Source organism: Chiloscyllium plagiosum, unplaced genomic scaffold (assembly GCF_037043375.1).
Source record: "Chiloscyllium plagiosum isolate Xiang-an unplaced genomic scaffold, Cpla_swu_hap1 HiC_scaffold_50, whole genome shotgun sequence".
NCBI classification, from domain to species: Eukaryota; Metazoa; Chordata; class Chondrichthyes; order Orectolobiformes; family Hemiscylliidae; genus Chiloscyllium; species Chiloscyllium plagiosum.
The window spans coordinates 59,257,119-59,284,780 of NW_028270188.1; the positions used below are offsets into that span (position 1 = coordinate 59,257,119).

A 27,662-nucleotide genomic window follows, 5' to 3' on the forward strand; every position below is an offset into this window, starting at 1 on the left:
TGTGAGTGGGTGAGTGTGTGTGTGTGAGTGTGTATGTGTGTGTGTGTGTGAGTGGGTGAGTGTGTGTGTGTGTGTGTATGTGTGTGTGAGTTTGTGTGTGTGTGAGTGTGTATGTGTGTGTGAGTTTGTGTGTGTGTGAGTGGCGTGAGTGTGCGTGTCTGAGTGTAGTGTGTGGGCTGAGTGTGAGAGTATGTGTGTGTGACTGCTGCTGTGAGTGTGTGAGCTGTGTGTGTCTGTGGAGTGTGTGTGTCTGTGTGAGTGTGTGTGTCTGTGTGAGCTGTGTGTGTGTGTGTGTGAGTGTGTGCTGTGTGTGTGCTGAGTGTGTCTGTGTGAGTGTGTGAGTGTGAGTGAGGGTACGAGAGGGGTGGACAGCGACAGCCTTTTCCCCTCGGATGGTGATGGTGAGCACGAGGGGACACAGCTTTAAATTGAGGGGTGCATGGATGTAGGACAGAGGTAGTGTCTTTACTCAGAGAGTAGGGGCATGGAACGCACTGCCTCCAGGAGTAGGAGAGTCGCCAACTTTCAGAGCATTGGATAGACAAATGCAGGGCCGATGGGCCTGGACCTGCGCTGGACATGTGCGATGACCCCGACCTATTGGCTGCAGCTATAATTCCAGCTCATCCTCAATCTCTGTGGCCCCAGGTCTCTGTTTCCCCTCTACAACCGGATCCTCGCGTTTCTGACCCCTCGGTAAGGAGGGACGGCAGCACAACGGCCCTCAGCACCCGCTCCCTCCCCCTCTCTCTCTCTCCGTCCCTACCCCCCCCCCCCCCTGCGGACCCAGCCCCCGAACCACGCCCCTGGTACACTCCTGGCTGCCCGTCCACGAGCACGGTGATGGGGTTTGCCGCCGCGGGGTCGGGTCTCAAGCAGCGACGAGACCGAATCCCGCCACACGAGAGCGATGGATGGCGGAGATCAGGACGTATCCTCAGTGAGACGGGGGGAGCCACTCAGGGAGGCACGGTGGAGGCACACACACTCACACACACACACACTCACTCACTCACACCACACACACACACACACTCACACTCCACACACTCACACTCACACACACACTCACACACACACACACACACCACAGCTCACACACACACACACACTCACACTCACACACTCACACTCACACACACTCACCACTCCACTCACACTCTCACACTCACACACACCACACTCGACACACACTCCACACTCACACTCACACTCTCACACTCACACACACACTCACACTCACACTCACACTCACTCGACACTCGACACACACTCCACACACTCACACTCACACTCACAGCACCCACACTCACACACACTCACACACACACTCACACACACCTACACTCACACTCACACACCACACACGACTCACACACACTCACTCTCACACTCACACTCTCAGCACTCAGCAGACTCAGCACTGCACACTCACATCACACTCACACGACACTCACACACACACACGACACACAGCACAGCACACACTCACAGCACACACACTCACACTCACACACTCTCACAGCACACACACAGCTCACACTCACACACACACACACACACACACTCACACTCACACACACACACTCACACACACACACACACACACACCACTCACACAACACTCACACTCACACACACACACTCACACTCACACACACACACTCACACTCACACACACACACTCACACACACACACACTCTCACACAGCACACTCACACACACTCAGCACACACTCACACACACTCACCACACACAGCTCACGACTCACACAGCGACTCACAGCTCACACACACACGCACACACAGCACACTCACACTCACACAGCACACTCACACACACACACAGCTCAACACAGCACACACACACACACTCACACTCACACACACGACACACCACACACACTCACACACTCACACACACCACTCACAACTCACACTCACACACACACACTCACACACTACTCACTCACTCACACACACTCACTCACACACACACACTCACCACACACTCACACTCACACACACACACACACACACACTCACAACCACACACACACACACCTACACACACACACACACACACACACACACACACACACACTCACACACACACTCACATAAACACACACACTTACACACACACACTCACACACACTCACACACTCAAACACACACACTCACACAAACACACACCCTCTCTCTCACACCCTCTTTCGTCTCTCACACATTCTCTCTCTCACACACACTCCCTCTCTCACTCACACACACACCCCGCTCTCTCCCTCAAACACCCCCCCCCCTCACTCACACACTCTCACACACACAGCACCTCTCTCGTCTCACCCACACTCTCTCACACACACACCCTCTCCCTCACACGACACACACCCTCTCTCTCACACCCTCTTTCTCTCTCTCACACATTCTCTCACACACACACACATTCTCTCTCTCTCCGCCCCACCTCACAGTCTCTCCCTCACACCTACCCTCTCACACACACACTCTCTCACACACACCTCTCTCTCTCTCGACTCACGACCCTCCGCTCTCTCTCTCTCAGCACTCCGACTCGCCTCTCGCGGCTCAGCACTCTCTCTCTCCTCCCTCTCGCCGCGCACCTCACAGTCTCTCCCTCACACGACGCACCCGCTCGTCTCTCTCTCTCACACAGTCTCTCACACGACACACACCCTCTCTCACACACGCCACACTCTCTCTCTCTCCCCCACCTCACAGTCTCTCCTCTCACACACGCACCCTCTCTCACACACACTCTCTCACACGCACCCTCACTCTCTCACACAGTCTCTCACACACACACTCTCTCTCACACACATCCTCTCCCTCACACCCACACTCTCTCTCTCTCCCCACCTCACAGTCTCTCCCTCACACACGCACCCTCTCTCTCTCTCACACAGTCTCTCTCGACACACACCCTCGTCCCTCACACCCCACACACTCTCTCCCCCCCCACCTCACAGTCTCTCCCTCACACACACCCTCTCCCTCACACCCACACTCTCTCTCTCCGCCCCACCTCGACAGTCTCTCTGCTCACGACACACCCTCTCCCTCACACCCACACGACTCTCTCCCGCCCCCACCTCACAGGTCTCTCCCTCGACACACACACCCCTCTCCCTCACACCCACCCTCTCTCTCTCCCCCCACCTCACAGTCTCTCCCTCACACACACGCTCTCCCTCACCACACACACCCTTCTCTCGACACACCCACACTCTCTCTCTCCGCCCCACCTCCCAGTCTCTCTCTCACGACACACCCTCTCCCTCACACCCACACTCTCTCTCCCCCCCGCACGCTCCAGTCTCTCTCTCACACACACCCTCTCCCTCACACACACGCGCCTCTCCCTCACACCCCACACTCTCTCTCGGCCCCCCCACCTCACAGTCTCTCCCTCACACACACCCTCTCCCTCACACCCACACTCTCTCTCTCCCCCCACCTCCCAGGTCTCTCTCTCACACACAACCCCTCTCCCTCACACCCACACTCTCTCTCTCCCCCCACCTCCCAGTCTCTCTCTCACACACACCCTCTCCCTCAGACGACCCACACTCTCTCTCTCCCCCCACCTCCCAGTCTCTCTCTCACACACACGACCTCTCGTCCCTCACACCCACACTCTCTCTCTCCCCCCACCGTCCCGTCTCTCCTCTCACACACACCCTCTCCCTCACACCCACACTCTCTCTCCCCCCACGTCACAGTCTCTCCCTCACACACACCCTCTCCCTCACACCCACCCTCTCTCTCTCTCCCCCCACCTCCCAGTCTCTCTCTCACACACACCCTCTCCCTCACACACACACCCTCTCTCTCACACACTCCCTCACACCCACACTCTCTCTCCCCCCACCTCACAGTCTCTCCCTCACACACACCCTCTCTCTCACACACCCCACACTCACTCTCTCCCCCCACCTCACAGTCTCTCCCTCACACACACCCCTCTCCCCTCACCCCCACACACTCTCTCTCTCCCCCACCTCACAGTCTCTCCCTCACACACACCCTCTCCCTCACACCCACACTCTCTCTCTCCCCCCACGTCACAGTCTCTCTCTCTCCACACACACCCTCCCTCACACAGTCTCTCCCTCACACCCACCCTCTCTCTCTCCCCCCACCTCACAGTCTCTCCCTCACACGGCCCCCCTCATCTCTCACACACCCACACTCTCTCTCTCCCCCCACCTCAGTCTCTCCCTCACACGCCCCCTCTCTCTCACACACCCACACTCTCTCTCTCCCCACCTCACAGTCTCTCCCTCACACGCCCCCTCTCTCTCGACACACGCACACGTCTCTCTCTCTCGCCCCCACGCTGCAGTCTCTCGCCTCACACGCCCCCTCTCTCTCACACACACCCACACTCTCGTCTCTCTCCCACCTCACAGTCTCTCCCTCACACGCCCCTCTCTCTCTCTCTCACACAGTCTCTCTCTCTCTCTCCCCCACCTCACAGTCTCTCCCTCACAGCCCCCTCTCTCTCTCTCACACAGTCTCTCTCTCTCTCCCCCCACCTCACAGTCTCTCTCCTCACACACACCCTCTCCCTCACACACCCACCCTCTCTCTCTCCCCCCACCTCAGTCTCTCCCCTCACACACACCCTCTCTCTCTCACACCCACACTCTCTCTCTCCTCCCCCACCTCACAGTCTCTCTCTCTCACACACACCCTCTCCCTCACACCCACACTCTCTCTCTCCCGCCCCACCTCACAGTCTCTCCCTCACACACACCCTCTCTCCTCACACACCCACCCTCTCTCTCTCCCCCACCTCAGTCTCTCCCTCACACACACCCTCTCTCTCACACCCACACTCTCTCTCTCCCCCCACCTCACAGTCTCTCTCTCACACACACCCTCTCCCTCACACCCACACTCTCTCTCTCCCCCCACCTCACAGTCTCTCTCCCTCACATAACTGAATGACTCCAAACCCAATTCGTTGTAAAGGCATTTAATGTTAATATAAATCCACAGCATAAACCCAATTACATTCTCACAGCACTGACAATCAGGGAACAGCGTGAGAAACATTCCAATCCTGTCCCCCAGCTCTGGCCTCTCCACCCACACCCCCCGCCCACCAGCGAGCTGACCCTCCCCATTCCACGATGGGAACCACCCTGTGATACCCCTGCAGCCTGGGGAGGGGGGGAGCGCGATGCCAACCAATATCCTCCCTCCCTCAAAACTCACGCCCCCCCCTCCCCTCCCCCTCCGCTACCCTTCCCAGGATGCTCTTTGGTGGCCCCAGGAGATGGCCAACATGTGACCAACAGGAGGCGCCTTGCACCCCCAGGGAAGATGCAAATGGAGATGGCCACCACCCGTTTACACCCCCCCAACGAAGAGTTTGCGAGGGGGGGGTGGGGGAGGGAGGGAGGGCGAGGGTTAAGAGACTACATTCTTGGATAGTGTTGACCACAATGGCTCCTCCCATAAAGGTCACTGTTGGGGGTTGGGCGCCAGCTATTAAAAAAATGGCAGAAGAGAAAATGGCAGGGGGGGGGGCGGGAAGAGGAAAGAGGAGGATCCCAAGAAAAATGGCTCAAAGGCCCCCCATCCCCACCACCACCGTTGATACACAACCCCCCCCCCCCGCTCCGCACGCCCTCTTCACCCCCACCCCCTCCACAAGTCGGGACCCCGGTTCAAACTCGCAAAAACAAAAGATGGAGGACGCGTTGTGACAAACCAGGAGCCGCCGCCTGGGAGCGGGTTTGGAAGCCAAGATGGCTGCCGGGGTGGGGGGGGGGGGGCATTTTCGCCGTCGCCAAGAAACGGGTTCAGAGGCCAAGATGGCCGCCCCGAAGGCCATTTTCTCCATTGCCAGGGAGCAGGTTCGGAAGCCAAGATGGCTGCCAGGGGGCCATTTTCGCTGTCGCCATGGAACAGGTTTGGAGGCCCAAAATGGCCGCCGAGGGGCACCATTTTTGCTGTTGCCAGGGAGCGGGTTCGGAAGCCAAGATGGCCACCAGGGCGGCCATTTTCGCCACGGGTGTCTGCCCCCAAACACCCTCCCCCCACAACCGATGTCGACCTCCGCATCCTGATGGCTGAGAATTCAAAATTCCGCGCCCCCTCCCTGCCCCGCAGACGTAGACCCTCGTCTGGCCGCTGTCGGGATTTCCGCTCCTTGCTCACCTCAGAATCCGAAGGGGCGGGGCGCTGGTGCTAGCAGTGAGAGGGATTACATGCGGGCCCACCCATGCGGCAGATCCCACGGCCGGATTTCGTTTGAAAAGCGAGGCCTACTCCCTTAAAGCATCCTGTGCCAAGGCGCACCCTTTCCCTCTCCCCCACCCCCCCCCACCCCCACCGCCATATTCCTGCTGCTTTCAACCCCAGACGTTGACTAGACACTTCCCGTGTGTGACCGTGGGAAGACCCTAGATTTTCGCGGCAACGCCTCAGCCTGGACCGGGAGTCACTAGGCCCGAAGGCCTTTCGATCGCTCGGCGCCCTCCGACCCCTGGTTCGTTTCGGTTCCCAGCGTTCAGATGCGGTAGTTGAGGGGAGCGATGGCAGCCTTTCTGAGTCAAATTAGCGGGGAGTCATCTTTCGCGGTCCAGTGTGGCCTTGTTCGACGTACACAAACCCACTTGAGAAAAAATAAACAAAACTCCACGACAAACCCACTTAAGTCCATCGATACATGAAGCAATAATCCAGTCAGTTTTCCACAGAAAGGTACCGCACCCCCCACCCACCCCACCCATTCCCAGTAGGCCACCCCCCGCTGAACTCAGGCCTGGAACTTCTTATTTTATCTTCGTGCGTGTTTGAATATCCGACTAGGGACCCCCAACAGCATCCTCTCCAAACCCCTGCACGAAGCCTGCGGCCTACATTTCGACGTCAGCGAGGCCTAGCTGAGAGTCGCAGCCCTGCTGGCTAGGCCGCACTTTATGTGCTCGGCCTACTGATGCCCCCCCGTCCTCCCCCCCCAGCCAGGTTAAAGAAAAACGCTGCCTCTCCAGACTGCCCTCAGCATATTTCCAAAGATTGGTCTTTCTCCCGGGGAGAAATGTCCACGGAAAGGATTTACAATGTGGTTCGGGCCTTTAGGAACGACCACATTGGCGTTTTCGGCTCCACACGAGCGGTGACAAAATAATCCCTTCCTGCTCCTGGAGCTTGGAGGAGGGGGAGAGGCTGAATGGCCTCCTGTTCCTGTGTGACAGGCTGGAGGAGGGTGAGGGCTGAATCCCCCCCCCTCCTCCAGCCTGTTACACAGGAACAGGAGGCCATTCAGCCCCTCTCCTCCTCCAGCCTGTTACACACAGGAACAGGAGGCCATTCAGCCCCTCCCTCCAGCCAGTTGCACAGGAACAGGAGGCCATTCAGCCCCTCCTCCTCCAGCCTGTTACACAGGAACAGGAGGCCATTCAGCCCCTCTCCTCCTCCAGCCTGTTACACACAGGAACAGGAGGCCATTCAGCCCCTCTCCTCCTCCAGCCTGTTGCACAGGAACAGGAAGCCATTCAGCCCCTCAGGTCTGCCTCCCCTACACCCTCACTCCAACATCCCATCCCGTTACACTTGGTTCCCAAATCCCTCACCCGCTTTTGACACCAAGAAACATCCACCCAACTGTCATTCCCGACTGACCTGCCCCAAAGCCTCACCTGGGTTCGTACTGGGGATGGAGACCGAAAGAGATAGAGAGTGACAGATTCATACTGAGGGTCAGTGCTGAGGGAGTGGGCGCTGTCAGAGGGTCAGTGCTGAGGGAATGGGCACTGTCGGAGGGTCAGTGCTGAGGGAGTGGACACTGTCGGAGGGTCAGTGCTGAGGGAGTGGGCGGTGTCGGAGGGTCAGTGCTGAGGGAGTGGGCGCTGTCAGAGGGTCAGTGCTGAGGGAATGGGCACTGTCGGAGGGTCAGTGCTGAGGGAGTGGACACTGTCGGAGGGTCAGTGCTGAGGGAGTGGGCGGTGTCGGAGGGTCAGTGCTGTGGGAGCGGGCAATGTCGGAGGGTCAGTGCTGAGGGAGTGGGTGCTGTCAGAGGGTCAGTGCTGAGGGAGCGGGCACTGTGGGATGGTCAGTGCTGAGCGAGCGGGCACTGTCAGAGGGTCAGTGCTGTGGGAGTGGGCGCTGAGGGAGGGTCAGCGCTGAGGGAGTTGGCGGTGTCGGAGGGTCAGTGCTCAGGGAGTGGGTGCTGTGTGAGGGTCAGTGCTGAGGGAGTGGGTGCTGTCGGAGGGTCAGTGCTGTGGGAGTGGGCACTGTGGGAGGGTCAGCGCTGACGGTGTACCAGGAAGGGACGCCTGTGACATTCCAGTTCGGGCTGTGGGGCTGGACTGACCAATGAACTCTGACCCTCCGACAGTGCCCACTCCCTCAGCATCCACAGGGGGGGGCATCAAAAGGGACCCTCTGGAGGTGATGCCCAGGTAGCAACAATCCTGTCTCAATCTGATGAGTGGAGGGGCTTGTAAGGAGACCACTCTGGCCGTCTACCCAGTCTAGCCCCTCCGGTGGGAAACAACAAAACCCTGTCTGATACAAACACCAATCCCGCCTGGCCCTTCCCTCAAATCTGCCCTCCCTCCTAAATCCCAACATCCATCCCCACATTTTTCCAAATTCTCAACGCAGCCCATGGTGGGTGGGGGAGGGGAACGGGGCAGACGAAACTCCCCATTGACCTCCCCGTCGCACTGACCAACCCACCCCCACCCCTCTGCACGCCCCCCCCACTCAACCCCGTTTATCCGCCCTCCCCCCCCCCCACAAAAAAAAAATATGGTGATCCTCCCTCTGGGTCTCGTCGCCTGTTGTTCCGATCGGGTGGAGAAAGCACGCTCCCCTCACCCACCCCCACCTCGCCCAGGTCTTCATATCGGCGTCCCGCAGTCCGGCCGCTGGCACACGCTGGTCGGTGTGGGCATGCCCGCTGTCCAGTTAGCGAAAGGGGCCCAACCTGAGCAGATGGAGAAGGCGGGGGGTGGGGGGGGGGGGGGGGGGGGGGGGAGGGGTGTGGGTACAAAACAAACGTCATTGGCGTCGGCTTGGCTTGAGAACTTCAGAAAGCCCGCTCCCTCACTGGGTGCCTCAGGCCCCACTGGGTAACTCAGGCCTCACTGGGTGCCTCAGGCCCCACTGGGTAACTCAGGCCCCACTGGGTGCCTCAGGCCCCACTGGGTAACTCAGGCCTCACTGAGTAACTCAGGCCCCACTGGGTAACTCAGGCCTCACTGGGTAACTCAGGCCCCACTGGGTAACTCAGGCCCCATTGGGTAACTCAGGCCCCACTGGGTAACTCAGGCCCCATTGGGTAACTCAGGCCCCATTGGGTAACTCAGGCCTCACTGGGTAACTCAGGTCCCACTGGGTAACTCAGGCCTCACTGGGTAACTCAGGTCCCACTGGGTAACTCAGGCCTCATTGGGTAACTCAGGCCCCACTGAGTGTCTCAGGCCTCATTGGGTAACTCAGGCCCCACTGAGTGTCTCAGGCCCCATTGGGTAACTCAGGCCTCATTGGGTAACTCAGGCCTCACTGGGTAACTCAGGTCCCACTGGGTAACTCAGGCCCCACTGGGTAAATCAGGCCCCACTGGGTAACTTAGGCCCCACTTGGTAACTCAGGCCTCATTGGGTAACTCAGGCCCCACTTGGTAACTCAGGCCCCATTGGGTAACTCAGGCCCCACTTGGTAACTCAGGCCCCACTGGGTAACTCAGGCCTCACTGGATGACTCAGGCCCCACTTGGTAACTCAGGCCCCATTGGGTAACTCAGGCCCCACTGAGTGTCTCAGGCCTCATTGGGTAACTCAGGCCCCACTGAGTGTCTCAGGCCTCATTGGGTAGCTCAGGCCCCACTGAGTGTCTCAGGCCTCATTGGGTAACTCAGGCCCCACTGAGTGTCTCAGGCACCAATGGGTAACTCAGGCCCCACTGAGTGTCTCAGGCCCCACTGGGTAACTCAGGCCTCATTGGGTAACTCAGGCCTCACTGGGTAACTCAGGTCCCACTGGGTAACTCAGGCCCCACTGGGTAAGTCAGGCCCCACTGGGTAACTTAGGCCCCACTGGGTAACTCAGGCCTCATTGGGTAACTCAGGCCCCACTTGGTAACTCAGGCCCCATTGGGTAACTCAGGCCCCACTTGGTAACTCAGGCCTCATTGGGTAACTCAGGCCTCACTGGATAACTCAGGCCCCACTTGGTAACTCAGGCCCCATTGGGTAACTCAGGCCCCACTGAGTGTCTCAGGCCTCATTGGGTAACTCAGGCCCCACTGAGTGTCTCAGGCCTCATTGGGTAACTCAGGCCCCACTGAGTGTCTCAGGCCCCATTGGGTAACTCAGGCCCCACTGAGTGTCTCAGGCCTCATTGGGTAACTCAGGCCCCACTGAGTGTCTCAGGCCCCATTGGGTAACTCAGGCCCCACTGAGTGTCTCAGGCCCCATTGGGTAACTCAGGCCCCATTGGGTAACTCAGGCCCCACTGAGTGTGTCAGGCCTCATTGGGTAACTCAGGCCCCACTGGGTAACTCAGGCCTCATTGGGTAACTCAGGCCTCACTGGGTAACTCAGGTCCCACTGGGTAACTCAGGCCCCACTGGGTAAGTCAGGCCCCACTGGGTAACTCAGGCCCCACTGAGTGTCTCAGGCCCCATTGGGTAACTCAGGCCCCACTGAGTGTCTCAGGCCCCATTGGGTGAGCCTGCTGCCCCATGGCCCGGTGTGATCAGTTCCACCTTCACCAGGCCCCTAACTGGGGTCGCACGTGACGCTGAGGGGAGGGGGGTGTATCTGACTATCCCCATGTGCGCGATAGGATCAGAACAAACGGGAAGGGTGGACAGGCCCTCCAGCCTCCATCACCACTCCCGGCCCCAACCGAAGGGCAAATCCTCTTCCTTTATTCGATTCGCATCCCTCTATTCCCTCCCGAGTCAATAAACGCTGGTAAAGCACAGCCGGTCAGCAACCATCGATTCTCCTGCTCCTCGGATGCTGCCTGACCTGCTGTGCTTTTCCAGCACCACTCTCATCGAGGCTCAGTTCCCCTTGAGACATCCTGGTGAACGTTTCTCTGGAACTTTCTCTCTCTCCCAAGCGTCCACGACTTAGGATAGTGAAGAAGGCTTTCCTTTATTGGTCAGAGTATTGAGTACAGGGGTTGGGAGGTCATGTTGTGGCTGTACAGGGCATTGGTTAGGCCACTGTTGGAATATGGCGTGCAATTCTGGTCTCCTTCCTATCGGAAAGATGTTGTGAAACTTGAAAGGGATCAGAGAAGATTGACAAGGATGTTGGAGGGTTTCAGCGACAGGGAGAGGCTGAACAGGCTGGGGCTGTTTTCCCTGGAGCGTCGGAGGCTGAGGGGGTGACCTTATAGAGGTTTATAAAATCATGAGGGGGCACGGATAGGGTAAATAGGCAAGGTCTTTTCCCTGGGGTGGGGGGGAGTCCAGAACTAGAGGGGCATAGGTTCAGGGTGAGAGGGGAAATGGGACCTAAGGGGCAACCTTTTCACACAGAGGGTGGTACGTGTATGGAATGAGCTGCCAGAGGAAGTGGTGGAGGCTGGTACAATGCCAACATTTAAAAGGCATCTGGATGGGTATATGAATAGGAAGGGTTTGGAGGGATATGGGCCGGGTGCTGGCAGGTGGGACTAGATTGGGTTGGGATATCTGGGTCGGCATGGGTGAGATGGGCCGAAGGGTCTGTTTCCATGCTGTACAGCTCTTTGACTCTATGACTTTCTGATAGAGAAAAATGCTCTCAAAACATGGCCCCGCAATGGTTTCCTGTGTCTGCAACGACTTGTACTCCACACCCTGGAAAGATTTGAGTCGTGGGCAGGTCCGGCCAGGGGTAAGTTAGGAGGGCGTCGTTTTATGGAGAGGGTAATTTAATGCAGGGACATGCAAGCAATCACAAAACCCAGTAGTGTTCCAGAGGATGCCAATCTCAGGACATTACCAGAGAAGCTCTGTGGCGTGGAAACAGGCCATTCAGCCCACCAATTCAAGACTAACCCTCTGGAGAGGAACCCACCAAGACCCATTCCCCAATCCGACACTTACCCCTGACTAATCCACCCTAACCTGCACAGCCCTGGACACTATGGGACCATTTAGCATGGCCAATCCACCCTAACCTGCACATCCCTGGGCACTATGGGACAATTTAGCATGGCCAATCCACCCTAACCTGCACATCCCGGGACACTGCGGGACAATTTAGCATGGCCAATCCACCCTAATCTGCACATCCCTGGGCACTATGGGACAATTTAGCATGGCCAATCCACCCTAACCTGTACATCCCTGGATACTATCGGACAATTTAGCATGGCCAATCCACCCTAACCTGCACATCCCAGGGCACTGTGGGACAATTTAGCATGGGCAATCCACCCTTACCTGCACATCACTGGGCACTATGGGACAATTTAGCATGGCCAATCCACCCTAACCTGCACATCCCTGGGCACTATGAGACAATTTAGCATGGCCAATCCACCCTAACCTGCACATCCCTGGACACTATGGGACAATTTAGCATGGCGAAACCACCCGAACCTGCACATCCCTGGACACTATGGGACAATTTAGCATGGCCAATCCACCCTAACCTGCACATCCCTGGGCACTATGAGACAATTTAGCATGGCCAATCCACCCTAACCTGCACATCCCTGGACACTATGGGACAATTTAGCATGGCCAATCCACCCTAACCTGCACATCCCTGGGCACGAGAGGACAATTTAGCATGGCCAATCCACCCTAACCTGCACATCCCTGGGCACTATGGGACAATTTAGCATGGCCAATCCACCCTAACCTGCACATCCCTGGACACTATGGGACAATTCAGCATGGCCAATCCACCCTAACCTGCACATCCCTGGGGCACTATGGGACAATTTAGCATGGCCACTCCACCCTAACCTGCACATCCCTGGACAGTATGGGACAATTTAGCATGGCCAATCCATCCTTACCTGCATATCCCTGGGCACTATGGAACAATTTAGCATGGCCAATCCACCCTAACCTGCACATCCCTGGGCACTATGGGACAATTTAGCATGGCCAATCCACCCTAACCTGTACATCCCTGGATACTATCGGACAATTTAGCATGGCCAATCCACCCTAACCTGCACATCCCAGGGCACTATGAGACAATTTAGCATGGCCAATCCACCCTAACCTGCACATCACTGGGCACTATGGGACAATTTAGCATGGCCAATCCACCCTAACCTGCACATCCCTGGGCACTATGAGACAATTTAGCATGGCCAATCCACCCTAACCTGCACATCCCTGGGCACTATGAGACAATTTAGCATGGCGAATCCACCCTAACCTGCACATCCCTGGACACTATGGGACAATTCAGCATGGCCAATCCACCCTAACCTGCACATCCCTGGACACTGTGGGACAATTGAGCATGGCCAATCCACCCTAACCTGCACATCCCTGGACACTATGGGACAATTTAGCATGGCCAATCCACCCTAACCTGCACATCCCTGGACACTGTGGGACAATTGAGCATGGCCAATCCACCCTAACCTGCACATCCCTGGGCACTACGGGACAATTTAGCATGGCCAATCCACCCTTACCTGCACATCGCTGGACAGTATGGGACAATTTAGCATGGCCAATCCACCCTAACCTGCACATCCCTGGGCACTATGGGATGATTCAGCATGGCCAATCCACCCTAACCTGCACATCCCTGGATACGATGGGACAATTTAGTACGGCCAATCCACCCTTACCTGCACATCCCTGGGCACTATGGGACAATTTAGCATGGCCAATCCACCCTAACCTGCACATTCCTGGACACTATGGGACAATTCAGCATGGCCTATCCACCCTAACCTGCACATCCCTGGGCACTACGGGACAATTTAGCATGGCCAATCCACCCTAACCTGCACATCCCTGGGCACTATGGGACAATTTAGCATGGCCAATCCACCCTAACCTGCACATCCCTGGGCACTACGGGACAATTCAGCATGGCCTATCCACCCTAAACTGCACATCCCTGGACACTATGGGACAATTTAGCACGGCCAAACCACCCTAACCTGCACATCCCTGGGCACGACGGGACAATTTAGCACGGCCAATCCACCCTAACCTGCACATCCCTGGGCACTACAGGACAATTTAGCATGGCCAATCCACCCTAACCTGCACATCCCTGGACACTATGGGACCATTTAGCCTGGCCAACCCACCCTAACCTGCACAGCCCTGGGAACTATGGGACAATTTAGCATGGCCAATTCACCCTAACCTGCACATCCCTGGGAACTAGAGGACAATTTAGCATGGCCAATCCACCCTAACCTGCACATCCCTCGGCACTAGAGGACAATTTAGCATGGCCAATCCACCCTAACCTGCACATCCCTGGGCACTATGGGACAATTTAGCATGGCCTATCCACCCTAACCTGCACATCCCTGGACACTGTGGGACAATTTAGCATGGCCAATCCACCCTAACCTGCACATCCCTGGGCACTATGGGACAATTTAGCATGGCGAATCCACCCTAACCTGCACATCCCTGGACACTATGGGACAATTTAGCATGGCCAACCCACCCTAACCTGCACATCACTGGACACTATGGGGCAATTTAGCATGGCCAATCTACCATAACCTGCACATCCCTGGGCACTATGGGACAATTCAGCATGGCCAATCCACCCTAACCTGTACATCCCTGGATACTATCGGACAATTTAGCGTGGCCAATCCACCCTAACCTGCACATCCCAGGGCACTGTGGGACAATTTAGCATGGGCAATCCACCCTTACCTGCACATCACTGGGCACTATGGGACAATTTAGCATGGCCAATCCACCCTAACCTGCACATCCCTGGGCACTATGAGACAATTTAGCATGGCCAATCCACCCTAACCTGCACATCCCTGGACACTATGGGACAATTTAGCATGGCGAAACCACCCTAACCTGCACATCCCTGGACACTATGGGACAATTTAGCATGGCCAATCCACCCTAACCTGCACATCCCTGGGCACTAGAGGACAATTTAGCATGGCCAATCCACCCTAACCTGCACATCCCTGGGCACTATGGGACAATTTAGCATGGCCAATCCACCCTAACCTGCACATCCCTGGACACTATGGGACAATTCAGCATGGCCAATCCACCCTAACCTGCACATCCCTGGGCACTATGGGACAATTTAGCATGGCCAATCCAACCTAACCTGCACATCCCTGGGCACTATGGGACAATTCAGCATGGCCAATCTACCATAACCTGCACATCCCTGGGCACTACGGGACAATTCAGCATGGCCAATCCACCCTAACCTGCACATCCCTGGGCACTATGGGACAATTTAGCATGGCCAATCCACCCTAACCTGCACATCCCTGGGCACCATGGGACAATTTAGCATGGCCAACCAACCCTAACCTGCACATCCCTGGACAGTATGGGACAATTTAGCATGGCCACTCCACCCTAACCTGCACATCCCTGGACAGTATGGGACAATTTAGCATGGCCAATCCATCCTTACCTGCATATCCCTGGGCACTATGGAACAATTTAGCATGGCCAATCCACCCTTACCTGCACGTACCTGGGCACTATGAGACAATTTAGCATGGCCAATCCACCCTAACCTGCACATCCCTGGGCACTATGGCACAATTTAGCATGGCCAATCCACCCTAACCTGTACATCCCTGGATACTATCGGACAATTTAGCATGGCCAATCCACCCTAACCTGCACATCCCTGGGCACTATGAGACAATTTAGCATGGCCAATCCACCCTAACCTGCACATCCCTGGACACTATGGGACAATTTAGCATGGCGAAACCACCCTAACCTGCACATCCCTGGACACTATGGGACAATTTAGCATGGCCAATCCACCCTAACCTGCACATCCCTGGGCACTAGAGGACAATTTAGCATGGCCAATCCACCCTAACCTGCACATCCCTGGGCACTATGGGACAATTTAGCATGGCCAATCCACCCTAACCTGCACATCCCTGGACACTATGGGACAATTCAGCATGGCCAATCCACCCTAACCTGCACATCCCTGGGCACGATGGGACAATTTAGCATGGCCAATCCACCCTAACCTGCACATCCCTGGGCACTATGGGACAATTCAGCATGGCCAATCTACAATAACCTGCACATCCCTGGGCACTATGGGACAATTCAGCATGGCCAATCCACCCTAACCTGCACATCCCTGGGCACTATGGGACAATTTAGCATGGCCAATCCACCCTAACCTGCACATCCCTGGGCACTATGGGACAATTTAGCATGGCCAATCCACCCTAACCTGCACATCCCTGGGCACTATGGGACAATTCAGCATGGCCAATCCACCCTAACCTGCACATCCCTGGGCACTATGGGACAATTTAGCATGGCCAACCAACCCTAACCTGCACATCCCTGGACAGTATGGGACAATTTAGCATGGCCACTCCACCCTAACCTGCACATCCCTGGACAGTATGGGACAATTTAGCATGGCCAATCCATCCTTACCTGCATATCCCTGGGCACTATGGAACAATTTAGCATGGCCAATCCACCCTTACCTGCACGTACCTGGGCACTATGAGACAATTTAGCATGGCCAATCCACCCTAACCTGCACATCCCTGGGCACTATGGCACAATTTAGCATGGCCAATCCACCCTAACCTGTACATCCCTGGATACTATCGGACAATTTAGCATGGCCAATCCACCCTAACCTGCACATCCCAGGGCACTATGAGACAATTTAGCATGGCAATTCCACCCTAACCTGCACATCCCTGGGCACGATGGGACAATTTAGCATGGCCAATCCACCATAACCTGCACATCCCTGGGGCACTATGGGACAATTCAGCATGGCCAACCCACCCTAACCTGCACAGCCCTGGGAACTATCGGACAATTCAGCACGGCCAATACAACATAACCTGCACATCCCTGGGCATTATGGGTCAATTTAGCATGGCCAATCCACCCTAACCTGCACATTCCTGGACACTATGGGACAATTCAGCATGGCCTATCCACCCTAACCTGCACATCCCTGGGCACTACGGGACAATTTAGCATGGCCAATCCACCCTAACCTGCACATCCCTGGGCACTATGGGACAATTTAGCATGGCCAATCCACCCTAACCTGCACATCCCTGGGCACTATGGGACAATTTAGCATGGCCAATCCACCCTAACCTGCACATCCCTGGGCACTACGGGACAATTCAGCATGGCCTATCCACCCTAACCTGCACATCCCTGGACACTATGGGACAATTTAGCATGGCCAATCCACCCTAACCTGCACATCCCTGGGCACTACGGGACAATTTAGCACGGCCAATCCACCCTAACCTGCACATCCCTGGGCACTACAGGACAATTTAGCATGGCCAATCCACCCTAACCTGCACATCCCAGGGCACTATGGGACCATTTAGCATGGCCAACCCACCCTTACCTGCACAGCCCTGGGAACTATGGGACAATTTAGCATGGCCAATCCACCCTAACCTGCACATCCCTGGGCACTATGGGACAATTTAGCATGGCCAATCCACCCTAACCTGCACATTCCTGGACACTATGGGACAATTCAGCATGGCCTATCCACCCTAACCTGCACATCCCTGGCACTACGGGACAATTTAGCATGGCCAATCCACCCTAACCTGCACATCCCTGGGCACTATGGGACAATTTAGCATGGCCAATCCACCCTAACCTGCACATCCCTGGGCACTACGGGACAATTCAGCATGGCCTATCCACCCTAAACTGCACATCCCTGGACACTATGGGACAATTTAGCATGGCCAATCCACCCTAACCTGCACATCCCTGGACACTATGGGACAATTTAGCATGGCGAAACCACCCTAACCTGCACATCCCTGGACACTATGGGACAATTTAGCATGGCCAATCCACCCTAACCTGCACATCCCTGGGCACTAGAGGACAATTTAGCATGGCCAATCCACCCTAACCTGCACATCCCTGGGCACTATGGGACAATTTAGCATGGCCAATCCACCCTAACCTGCACATCCCTGGACACTATGGGACAATTCAGCATGGCCAATCCACCCTAACCTGCACATCCCTGGGCACGATGGGACAATTTAGCATGGCCAATCCACCCTAACCTGCACATCCCTGGGCACTATGGGACAATTCAGCATGGCCAATCTGCCATAACCTGCACATCCCTGGGCACTATGGGACAATTCAGCATGGCCAATCCACCCTAACCTGCACATCCCTGGGCACTATGGGACAATTTAGCATGGCCAATCCACCCTAACCTGCACATCCCTGGGCACTATGGGACAATTTAGCATGGCCAATCCACCCTAACCTGCACATCCCTGGGCACTATGGGACAATTCAGCATGGCCAATCCACCCTAACCTGCACATCCCTGGGCACTATGGGACAATTTAGCATGGCAAATCCACCCTAACCTGCACATCCCTGGGCACTATGGGACAATTCAGCATGGCCAATCTACCATAACCTGCACATCCCTGGGCACTATGGGACAATTCAGCATGGCCAATCCACCCTAACCTGCACATCCCTGGGCACTATGGGACAATTTAGCATGGCCAATCCACCCTAACCTGCACATCCCTGGGCACTATGGGACAATTCAGCATGGCCAATCCACCCTAACCTGCACATCCCTGGGCACTATGGGACAATTTAGCATGGCCAATCCACCCTAACCTGCACATCCCTGGGCACCATGGGACAATTTAGCATGGCCAACCAACCCTAACCTGCACATACCTGGACAGTATGGGACAATTTAGCATGGCCACTCCACCCTAACCTGCACATCCCTGGACAGTATGGGACAATTTAGCATGGCCAATCCATCCTTACCTGCATATCCCTGGGCACGATGGAACAATTTAGCATGGCCAATCCACCCTTACCTGCACGTACCTGGGCACTATGAGACAATTTAGCATGGCCAATCCACCCTAACCTGCACATCCCTGGGCACTATGGCACAATTTAGCATGGCCAATCCACCCTAACCTGTACATCCCAGGGCACTATGAGACAATTTAGCATGGCCAATCCACCCTAACCTGCACATCCCTGGGCACTATGAGACAATTTAGCATGGCAATTCCACCCTAACCTGCACATCACTGGGCACTATGGGACAATTTAGCATGGCCAATCCACCCTAACCTGCACATCCCTGGGCACTATGAGATAATTTAGCATGGCCAATCCACCCTAACCTGCACATCCCTGGGCACTATGAGACAATTTAGCATGGCGAATCCACCCTAACCTGCACATCCCTGGACACTATGGGACAATTCAGCATGGCCAATCCACCCTAACCTGCACATCCCTGGACACTGTGGGACAATTGAGCATGGCCAATCCACCCTAACCTGCACATCCCTGGGCACTATGGGACAATTTAGCATGGCCAATCCACCCGAACCTGCACATCCCTGGACACTGTGGGACAATTGAGCATGGCCAATCCACCCTAACCTGCACATCCCTGGACACTATGGGACAATTTAGCATGGCCAATCCACCCGAACCTGCACATCCCTGGACACTGTGGGACAATTTAGCATGGCCAATCCACCCTAACCTGCACATCCCTGGGCACTATGGGATGATTCAGCATGGCCAATCCGCCCTAACCTGCACATCCCTGGATACGATGGGACAATTTAGTACGGCCAATCCACCCTTACCTGCACATCCCTGGGCACTATGGGACAATTTAGCATGGCCAATCCACCCTAACCTGCACATTCCTGGACACTATGGGACAATTCAGCATGGCCTATCCACCCTAACCTGCACATCCCTGGGCACTACGGGACAATTTAGCATGGCCAATCCACCCTAACCTGCACATCCCTGGGCACTATGGGACAATTTAGCATGGCCAATCCACCCTAACCTGCACATCCCTGGGCACTACGGGACAATTCAGCATGGCCTATCCACCCTAAACTGAACATCCCTGGACACTATGGGACAATTTAGCACGGCCAATCCACCCTAACCTGCACATCCCTGGGCACTACGGGACAATTTAGCACGGCCAATCCACCCTAACCTGCACATCCCTGGGCACTACAGGACAATTTAGCATGGCCAATCCACCCTAACCTGCACATCCCTGGACACTATGGGACCATTTAGCCTGGCCAACCCACCCTAACCTGCACAGCCCTGGGAACTATGGGACAATTTAGCATGGCCAATTCACCCTAACCTGCACATCCCTGGGAACTAGAGGACAATTTAGCATGGCCAATCCACCCTAACCTGCACATCCCTCGGCACTAGAGGACAATTTAGCATGGCCAATCCACCCTAACCTGCACATCCCTGGGCACTATGGGACAATTTAGCATGGCCAATCCACCCTAACCTGCACATCCCTGGGCACTATGGGACAATTTAGCATGGCGAATCCACCCTAACCTGCACATCCCTGGACACTATGGGGCAATTTAGCATGGCCAATCTACCATAACCTGCACATCCCTGGGGCACTATGGGACAATTCAGCATGGCCAATCCACCCTAACCTGCACATCCCTGGACATTATGGGACCATTTAGCCTGGCCAACCCACCCTAACCTGCACAGCCCTGGGAACTATCGGACAATTCAGCACGGCCAATACAACATAACCTGCACATCCCTGGGCATTATGGGTCAATTTAGCATGGCCAATCCACCCTAACCTGCACATTCCTGGACACTATGGGACAATTCAGCATGGCCTATCCACCCTAACCTGCACATCCCTGGGCACTACGGGACAATTTAGCATGGCCAATCCACCCTAACCTGCACATCCCTGGGCACTATGGGACAATTTAGCATGGCCAATCCACCCTAACCTGCACATCCCTGGGCACTATGGGACAATTTAGCATGGCCAATCCACCCTAAACTGCACATCCCTGGGCACTACGGGACAATTCAGCATGGCCTATCCACCCTAACCTGCACATCCCTGGACACTATGGGACAATTTAGCATGGCCAATCCACCCTAACCTGCACATCCCTGGGCACTACGGGACAATTTAGCACGGCCAATCCACCCTAACCTGCACATCCCTGGGCACTACAGGACAATTTAGCATGGCCAATCCACCCTAACCTGCACATCCCAGGGCACTATGGGACCATTTAGCATGGCCAACCCACCCTTACCTGCACAGCCCTGGGAACTATGGGACAATTTAGCATGGCCATTCCACCCTAACCTGCACATCCCTGGGCACTATGGGACAATTTAGCATGGCCAATCCACCCTAACCTGCACATTCCTGGGCACTATGGGACAATTTAGCACGGCCAATCTACCCTAACCTGCACATCCCTGGACACTATGGGACAATTGAGCATGGCCTATCCACCCTAACCTGCACATCCCTGGGCACTATGGGACAATTTAGTATGGCCAATCCACCCTTACCTGCACATCCCTGGAGAGTATGGGACAATTCAGCATGGCCAATCCACCCTAACCTGCACATCCCTGGGCACTATGGGACGATTCAGCATGGCCAATGCACCCTAACCTGCACATCCCTGGGCACTATGGGACAATTTACCATGGCCAATCCACCCTTACCTGCACATCCCTGGGCATTATGGGACAATTTAGCCTGGCCAACCCACCCTAACCTGCACAGCCCTGGGCACTATGGGACAATTTAGCATGGCCAATCCACCCTAACCTGCACATCCCTGGGCACTATGGGACAATTTAGCCTGGCCAACCCACCCTAACCTGCACAGCCCTGGGCACTATGGGACAATTTAGCATGGCCAATCCACCCTACCCTGCATATCCCTGGGCACTATGGGACAATTTAGCATGGTCAATCCACCATTACCTGCACATACCTGGACAGTATGGGACAATTTAGCATGGCCAATCCACACTAACCTGCACATCCCTGGGCACTATGGGACAATTTAGCATGGCCAATTCACCCTAACCTGTACATCCCTGGATACTACGGGACAATTCAGCATGGCCAATCCACCCTAACCTGCACATCCCTGGGCACTATGGGACAATTTAGCCTGGCCAACCCACCCTAACCTGCACAGCCCTGGGCACTATGGGACAATTTAGCATGGCCAATCCACCCTACCCTGCACATCCCTGGGCACTATGGGACAATTTAGCATGGCCAATCCACCCGAACCTGCACATCCCTGGGCACTATGGGACAATTTAGCCTGGCCAACCCACCCTAACCTGCACAGCCCTGGGCACTATGGGACAATTTAGCATGGCCAATCCACCCTTACCTGCACATCCCTGGACAGTATGGGACAATTTAGCATGGCCAATCCACCCTAACCTGCACATCCCTGGGCACTATGGGACAATTTAGCATGGCCAATCCACCCTAACCTGTACATCCCTGGATACTATGGGACAATTTAGCATGGCGAATCCACCCTAACCTGCACATCACAGGGCACTATGGGACAATTTAGCATGGCCAATCCACCCTAACCTGCGCATCCCTGGGCACTATTGGACAATTTAGCATGGCCAATCCACCCTAACCTGAACTTCCATGGGCACTATGGGACAATTTAGCATGGCGAATCCACCCTAACCTGCACATCACAGGGCACTATGGGACAATTTAGCATGGCCAATCCACCCTAACCTGCGCATCCCTGGGCACTATTGGACAATTTAGCATGGCCAATCCACCCTAACCTGAACTTCCATGGGCACTATGAGACAATTTAGCATGGCCAATCGACCCTAACCTGCACATCCCTGGGCACTATGGGACAATTTAGCATGGCCAATCCACCCTAATCTGTACATCCCTGGATACTATGGGACAATTTAGCATGGCCAATCCACCCTAACCTGCACATCCCTGGGCACTATGGGACAATTTAGCATGGCCAATCCACCCTAACCTGCACATCCCTGAATACTATGGGACAATTTAGCATGGCGAATCCACCCTAACCTGCACATCCATGGGGCACTATGGGACAATTTAGCATGGCCAATCCACCCTAACCTGCACATCCCTGGGCACAATGGGACAATTTAGCATGGCCAATCCACCCTAACCTACACATCCCTGGGCACTATGGGACAATTTAGCATGGCGAATCCACCCTAACCTGCACATCCCTGGGCACTATGGGACAATTTAGCCTGGCCAACCCACCCTAACCTGCACAGCCCTGGGCACTATGGGACAATTTAGCATGGCCAATCCACCCTTACCTGCACATCCCTGGACAGTATGGGACAATTTAGCATGGCCAATCCACCCTAACCTGCACATCCCTGGGCACAATGGGACAATTTAGCATGGCCAATCCACCCTAACCTGTACATCCCTGGATACTATGGGACAATTTAGCATGGCGAATCCACCCTAACCTGCACATCACAGGGCACTATGGGACAATTTAGCATGGCCAATCCACCCTAACCTGCGCATCCCTGGGCACTATTGGACAATTTAGCATGGCCAATCCACCCTAACCTGAACTTCCATGGGCACTATGAGACAATTTAGCATGGCCAATCGACCCTAACCTGCACATCCCTGGGCACTATGGGACAATTTAGCATGGCCAATCCACCCTAATCTGTACATCCCTGGATACTATGGGACAATTTAGCATGGCCAATCCACCCTAACCTGCACATCCCTGGGCACTATGGGACAATTTAGCATGGCCAATCCACCCTAACCTGCACATCCCTGAATACTATGGGACAATTTAGCATGGCGAATCCACCCTAACCTGCACATCCATGGGGCACTATGGGACAATTTAGCATGGCCAATCCACCCTAACCTGCACATCCCTGGGCACAATGGGACAATTTAGCATGGCCAATCCACCCTAACCTACACATCCCTGGGCACTATGGGACAATTTAGCATGGCGAATCCACCCTAACCTGCACATCCCTGGGCACTATGGGACAATTTAGCATGGCTAATCCACCCTAACCTGCACATCCCTGGGCACTATGGGACAATTTAGCATGGCCAATCCACCCTAACCTGCACATCCCTGGACACTATGGGACAATTTAGCATGGCCAATCCACCCTAACCTGCACATCCCTGGGCACTATGGGACAATTCAGCATGGCCAATCCACCCTAACCTGCACATCCCTGGATACTATGGGACAATTTAGCATGGCCACTCCACCCTAACCTGCACATCCCTGGACACTATGGGACAATTCAGCATGGCCAATCCACCCTAACCTGCACATCCCTGGACACTATGGGATAATTTAGCATGGCCAATCCACCCTAACCTGCACATCCCAGGGCACTATGGGACAATTTAGCATGGCCAATCCACCCTACCCTGCACATCTCTGGGCACTATGGGACAATTTAGCATGGCCAATCCACCCTAACCTGCACATCCCTGGGCACTATGGGACAATTTAGCATGGCCAATCCACCCTTACCTGCACATCCCTGGGAACTATGGGACAATTTATCACGGCCTAAACTGCACGTCTTTCGACTGTGGGAGGAACCCAGAGCACCTGGAGGAAACCCAGCGTTATAGAGGTTTATAAAATCATGAGGGGCATGGATAGGGTTAACGGTCTTTTCCCTGGGATTGGGCGGGGATTGCGAGACTGGGAGGGGGCACATTTTTAATTTGAGAGGAGAGAGAGACTTTTAAAAAAAGACAAGAGGGGCTATTTTGTTTGTGCATGGTTTAGTTTGAGATTATGGACCGAAGGGTCTGTTTCCATGCTGTAGGAATCTAAGATACAAAGTCAAAAGCGTGAATGTTCACTTTAAATTTAATTCAAAATTCTGAAAACACTCTCTATTTCAAAGTGTAGGTTCAGCTGCCCTGAATGGAATGGATGGGAAGATGGCATGTTCCAAAATAGACAGCATTTGGCTGTGAAAGGGATACCTGAGCTTTGGTTGCTGTTTTGACAACAATTCAAATTTAACCAAGCAGTTTAAACAGGACCCAATCAAGTTTGAATTTACTGTGTTGACAACGTCAGACCAAACGAGTGGGAATGTTTTGGGGGGGGGAGGGGGGGGGGGGTTATAAAAACGCAGGCATTTGGAAAATGAGGTTAGTGAGCAACAGCAGAGCGACAGCCAGAGAAACAACTCCCCATTTTAACATCACGATCTCAAAGGAACGAGAAACCGCTCTCTATCAGAGAGGTAGCTTTTCATGCAAGAACAGTAAAAAAGGAAGACGATAAGCCAGGGAGATCAGCAGACAGAGGATGGCAGACAGCGGAGAAGACAGAGACTGTGTGGACTTGAGCTTAAGTTAACGTCAGGTTTAATAAATGGGATATTGGAGCAGGGTTTTTATAGAGTTGGGGTCAGATAGTAAGTAGTTAAGTAAAGGGAGGGGGCTTGAATTTGTGAATAATTTGTTCGGAGTTAGGAAAATAAATTGTTATTTTTGTTTAAATAATGGAAATTAGGAGTTGTCTGTCATTCCCTCACACTTGAATAGATTACGAGGAGAGTTTTTCTGGGTTTAATTAACAGAGGGATTTGATCGTGTGCGTCAGAACAGTTGCTCCATTAGACTGTGACCCCCCCCCCCACCCTCAGCCACCACCCGACCCCCGGTTCAGGCTTAACGGCCACCTCCCGTCCTCCTGGTTATCAGGGAAATCCTTTACCACCTCCCCCCACCCGACCCATCCAGTCTTGTTAGAATTTTATTGGTTTCTATGAGAATACCCAACCCTTCACTGTTCCAAATTCCGAGTGAGCATAATCCTAAACCCATCCACTCTCTCTCCATATTGTTCCTTGCGGGGGGGGGGGAATATTCCGGAATCACAAAGAGATATTCCCGCTCCGATTCTGGAATGGCAAGCTGATGAGCCGATGGGTGGGGTGGGGATGCAAAACGGGTTTGTAGTCGGAGAGCAACTGCTGCGGCCTACTCACCTTTGTGCCCGGGCAGGCCTGAGACCTTCGGTTCAGGCCTGGAAGTCACCAGCTCCTGGAGGTGAAGTCCGCCCCCTCCCACGAAACAGAAGGCCGGGCACACGGGCCCACTGCAGTCCACCCCGCACTCCCACAGGCTCCGGAAAGAGACGGCGTCGTAGAAGGACACCCGCCCCCTCTCGTAGTCCAGGCAGACCCCCAGCCGGGAGGGCAAGGGGGCGGTGCCCGCCGCGGGGTCCCGGGAGGGCAAGGGGGAGCCCTGGGGCAGCAGCACCTTGCCCATGCCGATGGTCAGGAAGGCGTACGGGGGTGAGGAGTCCACAGTGCCATCCTCGGCTCCACTGTCATGGCCGCTGTCGGGGTCATACCTGCAAGGGAACAGCATAGAGGTGAAGTCTGGCTTCAGGGGTGGGGGGGGGGGGGGGGGCGTGGTGCAGGTGAGAATATCACATTGCGCGACCGTGGGGTTGTGGGGGGGGGGTGACCCACTACCATCTCAACCCAGATGAGGTCAGGAAGGACGCTCTATCCCTCACCTCACTCGGGGGAGTCCACCCTGACCTCGAATCCCAGCACGTACCCGCCCTCCCCACAACGGACATATTCCTAATGTCATCAGGAAACTTCTCATTGTCACTATTTCTACAGTCTCTGTTGACCGGGCCCTGTTTGAATACTCTCTGTAGACCGGGCCCTGTTTAAATACACTCTGTAGACCGGGCCCTGTTTGAATACACTCTGTAGACCGGGCGCTGTTTGAATACTCTCTGTTGACCGGGCCCTGTTTGAATACTCTCTGTAGACCGGGCGCTGTTTGAATACTCTCTGTAGACCGGGCCCTGTTTGAATACTCCCTGTAGACCGGGCCCTGTTTGAATACACTCTGTAGACCGGGCGCTGTTTGAATACTCTCTGTAGACCGGGCGCTGTTTGAATACTCCCTGTAGACCGGGCCCTGTTTGAATACTCCCTGTAGACCGGGCGCTGTTTGAATACTCTCTGTTGACCGGGCCCTGTTTGAATACTCTCTGTAGACCGGGCCCTGTTTGAATACTCTCTGTAGACCGGGCGCTGTTTGAATACTCTCTGTAGACCGGGCGCTGTTTGAATACTCTCTGTAGACCGGGCGCTGTTTGAATACTCTCTGTAGACCGGGCCCTGTTTGAATACTCCCTGTAGACCGGGCCCTGTTTGAATACACTCTGTAGACCGGGCGCTGTTTGAATACTCTCTGTAGACCGGGCGCTGTTTGAATACTCCCTGTAGACCGGGCCCTGTTTGAATACTCCCTGTAGACCGGGCGCTGTTTGAATACTCTCTGTAGACCAGGCCCTGTTTGAATACTCCCTGTAGACCGGGCCCTGTTTGAATACTCCCTGTAGACCGGGCGCTGTTTGAATACTCTCTGTTGACCGGGCCCTGTTTGAATACTCCCTGTAGACCGGGCCCTGTTTGAATACTCCCTGTAGACCGGGCCCTGTTTGAATACTCCCTGTAGACCGGGCCCTGTTTGAATACTCCCTGTAGACCAGGCCCTGTTTGAATACTCTCTGTAGACC

At 54.8% G+C, this 27,662-nt stretch overlaps 1 protein-coding gene across 1 annotated transcript in view; it reads right to left on the minus strand.

Annotated features, from left to right (window-relative positions):
• Positions 1 to 8,835: 8,835 nt before the first annotated feature.
• LOC122546111 (tripartite motif-containing protein 46-like) overlaps positions 8,836 to 27,662 on the minus strand; it is a 147,993-nt gene continuing 129,166 nt past the window's right edge. Inside the window, exons 8-9 of the mRNA XM_087985126.1 lie at positions 26,104 to 26,471; positions 8,836 to 8,968 (exon numbers count right to left, since the gene is read on the minus strand). Coding sequence (XP_087841252.1) covers positions 8,883 to 8,968; positions 26,104 to 26,471 — 454 coding nt within the window. The 3' untranslated portion in view covers positions 8,836 to 8,882. The remainder of the gene's footprint in view (positions 8,969 to 26,103; positions 26,472 to 27,662) is intronic.